This window comes from Salmo trutta, chromosome 2, assembly GCF_901001165.1.
Source record: "Salmo trutta chromosome 2, fSalTru1.1, whole genome shotgun sequence".
NCBI classification, from domain to species: domain Eukaryota; kingdom Metazoa; phylum Chordata; class Actinopteri; order Salmoniformes; family Salmonidae; genus Salmo; species Salmo trutta.
In genome coordinates, this window is record NC_042958.1 from 55,321,750 (window position 1) to 55,327,749 (window position 6,000).

At 42.5% G+C, this 6,000-nt stretch overlaps 1 protein-coding gene across 1 annotated transcript; it reads right to left on the reverse strand.

The window, feature by feature from the left end:
• Positions 1 to 3,321: 3,321 nt before the first annotated feature.
• LOC115148543 (leucine-rich repeat-containing protein 18-like) lies at positions 3,322 to 5,524 on the reverse strand. Its single transcript, XM_029690514.1, has 2 exons — positions 5,291 to 5,524; positions 3,322 to 4,677 (listed from the first exon to the last, which is right to left on the reverse strand). The coding sequence occupies exon 2, from the start codon at positions 4,671 to 4,673 to the stop codon at positions 3,906 to 3,908; it is 768 nt and encodes a 255-aa protein (XP_029546374.1). The 5' UTR covers positions 4,674 to 4,677; positions 5,291 to 5,524; the 3' UTR covers positions 3,322 to 3,905.
• Positions 5,525 to 6,000: the final 476 nt, after the last annotated feature.

Sequence of the window (6,000 nt, forward strand, 5' to 3'; positions counted from 1 at the left end):
TATCTGATATACCACTGCTGTCAACCAATCAGAATTCAGGGCTCGAACCACCCAGTTTATAATACACATATAGCCTCTCTTCTTCTGTCAATGCATGTTCTTGTACTGAATTGGAATATGCTGACTAGCGCTACTGCTGACTGTCTAGAAATGGGAATCCAGAGCTTTGCTCTCAAGTTAAATATTCATCAGAGGAGGCTGGTGGGAGGAGCTATAGGAGGAAGGGCTCATTGTAATGGCTGGAATGGAATTAATGGAACGGTATCAAACATATCAAACATGGAAACCACATGTTTGGTTCAGTTCCATTCATTCCATCCCAGCCATTACAATGAGCCTGTCCTCCTATACCTCCTCCCACCAGCCTCCTCTGATATGAATAGTTTAACCTAAGTACATTTTCATAATGGATACATGTGGTAGTTGTTGTGAGATTGTCTTGGCTGTCTGTTGAAGGTGTGATGACTTAGAATGATTTATTGATTTGCAGTGTGTTCAAGAATCAGCCATCCATTCTTATGGGGGTGTTTGGCAGTGACTGTATTGACAGAAGGCTTTGCAGATCTACATCATTTGTTTCTACAGGAAAGATTTTTTTAGATGGTTGACACTGTGCCAAACATACTATTCATTATACTCAATATAGCGTTAGTCGGAATGCTGGGGACTTACACTTCATTAAATATCTGGCATCTAAAGAAATGAATGGGTCGTTTACAAACAGGTATAGACTAAATTACTTCACAGATTGTTGTTATACTGACAATTATTTAGGATGCGATGAATGGAAATATGGGTCATATCTGGGGTGGGCCCTTACTGTAATGAATGATGTAATTGAATACAAAAATGAAAACCTATAACCACTGTTTGGGCTATTCCAGTGCCAGTCATTCTTTAATCTTCTTTTAAATATTTAATACTATATATTCAGTTATACCAGAATACAGACATCTGTAGTAACAATTTGATGTGGGAGGTGGACTCCAACCACGCTGAGTGCATTCTACACTCATAATTGACCAGTGAAAAATCCAATTGGGGCTTATTAGTTCAAACCTGTAACGTCTGTAGAGACAAAGTTGATTCCCATGTGCCCCTGCAGCCCCCGTTCTCCCCGACACAATGTCTAAACCCCCATTACCCTGTCACTGGCAATTAGCAAGGGCCATCATTTCATCTGCTAATGGATGTGATGGGGAACATTCTGATAGCAGACTATGCACTGGCTGCCACGTATGTCTGAATGATGAGTGTTAAAGTACATCACACACACACACACACACACACACACACACACACACACACACACACACACACACACACACACACACACACACACACACACACACACACACACACACACACACACACACACACACACACACGGCTTCTGCTCCACTGCATTCTGCCAGCCTGACTGACGGAGTGTGTGCGTGTGTGTGTCTGTGTGTACTGGTGCATTGATTTCCTATAGTGCTGACACAGTGGTGAGCAGTGTGTAAAGCAAAGTATGTTGGACTGCTCACCTGTGACAAGGCTGCATAGACAGAACACAGAAAGGAGGATCTTATAAGATCTTATAAGATACTGCCTCTTAACATTGATAGTGACCAGATCAATACTGTGTAGTTTCTGTTGGCTAACTAGTTAATCTATCGATTTAGCGTCTTTATCTTCTTGTTGACTCAGCACTTTTCTGGTCAGCGTCAGCCCCAGGCAGCCGTATGGTAAATACGGTGTAATGTTGGAGATGGGGATGACCTTGTATCTCAAGGGTTTATTAAAATGGAAGATAGGGTAATAGCAAGGCTGTTCAACTGAGGTGTGTGCACAGACCTTATCAAGCCGTCACGCTTGGTGCAGAACTGTGTTGGCAGTCTTTGCCAGCCTGGTCCCAGATCAGTTTGTGCTTTTGCCTCCTTCACTGTCAAGCCAAACATAAAGTACCAGTCAAAAGTTTGGACACTACCCATTCAAGGGTTTTTCTTCATTTTTACTATTTTCTACAATGTAGAATAATAGTGAAGGCATCAAAACTATGAAATAACACAAATGGAATCATGTAGTAAACAAAAAGTGTTAAACAAATCAAAATATATTCTAGATTTTAGATTCTTCAAGGTAGCCTTTGCCTTGATGACAGCTTTACACACTCTTGGCATTCTCTCAACCAGCTTTACCTCAAATGCTTTTCCAACAATCTTAAAGGAGTTCCCACGGCGGTTGGAACCAAAAATCTCAAATTTGGACTCATCAGACCATCAGACCATCAGACCAAAGGACAGATTTCCACTGGTCTAATGTCTATTGCTCGTGTGTATTGGCCTACGCAGGTCTCTTCTTCTTGTTGGTGTCCTTTACTAGTGGTTTCTTTGCAGCAATTTGACCATGAAGGCCTGATTCATGCAGTCTCCTCTGAACAGTTGATGTTGAGATGTGTCTGTTACTTGAACTCTGTGAAGCATTTATTTGGGCTGCAATTTCTGAGGCTGGTAACTCTAATGAACGTATCCTCTGCAGCAGAGGTAACTCTGGGTCTTCCTTTCCTGTGGTGGTCCTCATGAAATCCAGTTACATCATAGCGCTTGATGGTTTTTGCAACTGCACTTGAAGAAACATTCAAAGTTCTTGAAATGTTCCGTACTGACTGACCTCCATCTCTTAAAGTAATGATAGACTGTCATTTCTCTTTGCTTATTTGAGCTGTTCTTGCCATAACATGGACTTGGTCTTTTACAAAATAGGGCTATCTTCTGTATAACCCCCCTAGCTTGTCACAACACAACTGATTGGCTCAAACGCATTAAGAAAGTAAGAATTTCCACAAATTCACTTTTAACAATCCCCACCTGTTAATTGAAATCAATTCGAGGTGACTACCTCATGAAGCTGGTTGAGAGAATGCCAAGTGTGCAAAGCTGTCATCAAGGCAAAGGGTGGCTACTTTGAAGAATCTCAAATATAAAATATATTTTGATTGTTTAACACTGTTTTGGTTACTACATAATTCCATATGTGTTATTTCATAGTATTGATGTCTTCACTATTCTACAATGTAGAAAATAGTAAAAATAAAGAAAAACCCTTGTGTGTCCAACTGACTGGAACTGTATATTTTTGCCCTAGGTTTCCAATTGTCTGATTCATCCCCCCTCCTCTCCCCCTGTAACTATTCTCCAGGTTGTTGATGTAAATGAGAATATGTTCTCAGTCAACTTACCTGGTAAAATACAAAATAAAAACTATGTCTGGGATGTTGTCTTGGGCCTAGTGTGATTCCTTACTGGAACAGAGGAGACAGATAATCAGATGAATAATGAGAATTAAATCATATTTATTAACAGAAACATGTGAAAGGATTTAGAATACACCAAATGAGAATACTGTATAGTGAAGCTAAGGCAGGTTTTCTTCCAGTAGTTTGTTGAAGAACATTACAGTAGTCCAAACTCTAGAGGGTGGTAGAGTAGAACAGACCACAGACCCAGCAGCTTATAAAAAGCTGTGGTTACGGATGTGTGACTGTAACCTCTGTAATGTTTTTGTCTTCCAGAATTCCTGATATGCTTAATATACATTGTTTGTAATAAGTAGCTATTGCAATGGAACACCTGGACTGTTCTCATCCTAAATAATCTGTCCTTGATGACCTTTTGATGACATCATGGAGGACCTGGTTCCTGGTTCTGTCTTGGTGGAATAGAGCTTCCCGAAAGTGACTTTTTTGTAGCAGGTTAGGAGAACTTATGCAGCAGATTAGGATAAATAATGCAGCAGGTTAGGAGTATTAGGTTAAGCTTAGGAAAAGGGCTAGGGTTAGCTTAGAGGCTATCCTAACCTGCCACGAAAAGTCACTTCCGGTCATAGCTGTACTTCATCTAGTCACAACCCTGGTTCCTCAATCACCTCCAGGTGGCCTGGTCCTCCTGCGCCACCGAGTTGGGTGTGATCAGGCCGGCGAAGATGGACCTCCCATGAGCAGGGGCTCTGCTTAGCCTGCTGTCCACCCTCTGCCTGGCGTCTTTGACCTTCTTGAGGCAGGAGGCACACAGGCAGCTATCCCTCACCAGGTACAGACCTTCCACCCTCTGGATGGGGTCTATGCCTTTGTCATCCCCCGAGGGGATTGGGTTACACTTCAGGTTGACTCTCTCAAGGTGTGGCAGGTTGCGGAGGCACTCGGGCACCCGGGTCAGGTGGTTGTTGAACAGGCCCAGGTGGCGCAGCTCCTTGAGGGCTGCGATGGAGGACGGGATGCTTTCAAGGAGGTTCATGCCCAGGTTGAGGCTCCTCAGCTTCTGCAGGAGGCCGATCTCGTTGGGGAGTCCTATACTGCTCAGTAGGTTGTTACACAGGTTGAGGCTGTATAGGTTCTGGAGGTGCCCGATAGCTTCCGGGACGTGGTCCAGCTGGTTGCTGTGGAGATCCAGCCAGCGGAGGTTGACGAACTTGTCGATGGAGTCAGGGATCTTCTTGAGCATGTTGCGGCTCAGGTCCAGCTCGTCCACATCACACAGCTTCAGGATGCACTTGGGAAAGCTGGCAATCTCCATGTTGCTGAGGTCCAGCCGACGTTTGCCGTCCACGGTCAGCTTCAGAGCCAGCTTTGCCATCTTTAGGGTGATCTTCCGGCCTTTGGGCTCTTTTGACTGCTTGTTGCCCTTGGCCATGGTGCTTGAATAAATAAAGGAGGTGCAACTTGTTATGAGTTTAGTGTTTAACAAGTTTGATTAAAGGTGCTTTCCTTGGTTAAGCTTTAACCTGTTCCATCAATATGTTATTCGGTTTTCTATGGTTCTAACTACTTCAAGGATCGTAACAAAGCTGTTAATTTCTCCTTTACACACGAAGTAGACAGTAGAACAATGGAATTACTAGTAGAACCAGAACTTGATGTAATAGATATTGTCATAATCCCTTGTATCCATGACAATAGACTTGTCTCACTGTAACTAAGCTCATCACATTACAATTAAGGACATGACACAGCTGGCTGTTGTTTGCCACTGTAGCAGAGAATGAACATGCACCTTGACCACAAGAACTCTCAATCCCACCTTTTACTGGAATAAAAGAGTGAATAGTCATTGATTTTACTGTATAGCTTGTCTTTAAATGAACAATTATGAATAAATTGAACCTATTCTCACATTCCCCCTATTTAACCTAACGTCTTACAACACTGACATCAACACTAGAATTTACTGTACGACTTTTCAGCAACAATCAAGTTTCTTTTGTTCTGAACTTATAGAATAGAAGAAAAATATGATGTTTTGTTTCTTACCAGCGTTGGAGTTAGTCCACCACCCCCAGATCAGTGCAGAGCCAGAGAGGGTGCAATCTCCAGAGCGAAGACACAGGAATACTGTCCCAAGGTACGGCCGTGTTTGTCGAGGATCATTCCATCTCCCTGGCTGTGAATTATACATAAGAGCCACCGAGAGCCATGTAAATAAAAACCAGGAAGTGCATCGCTCTGACGTTTTTAGGTGGACACAGCTGAGGCCCTGTGTTTAACTGTCAGCCTGGCCTGGGTGCACTGTGAGTGCTGCTAGCTTTGTCACGTTTTTCTTTGTAACCAAGCAACTGAATTTTGTTTAGAACTAGGTCTGAGGCCTACAGGGAAAGAGCTAGTGTACTGTTGTTGCTGTTAATACCTTACTGTATACATTCTGTACACAGTTAGCATACAGTTGAAGATCAGAACAAATAAGTACAAATAAGCCTGTCATGTTGAGACATAAATGGTGGAAAATCTTAGACTATTTTCGTGTTATATTCTCATATTTCTCAAGTCATTTACTGCTACATTTACTTCCTTGTACACTGAAGTACCTAAGCGGGCCCTCATCCTACAGGAATAGAAAAGCAAAAACAACATGTTGTCTTTTACTTGGAGATAGAGAGATTGATCTTTGGCTATTGGAAGCCCTAAGAGAGTATTGTAATCAACCTTAAAGACATCGAGACTGAGTCAAAAGTAGGGCATATAAA

What these genes read in the sequence shown, in the direction of transcription:
- LOC115148543 (XM_029690514.1), bottom strand. Translation starts at nt 4,673, where the DNA reads ATGGCCAAGGGCAACAAGCAGTCAAAAGAGCCCAAAGGCCGGAAGATC.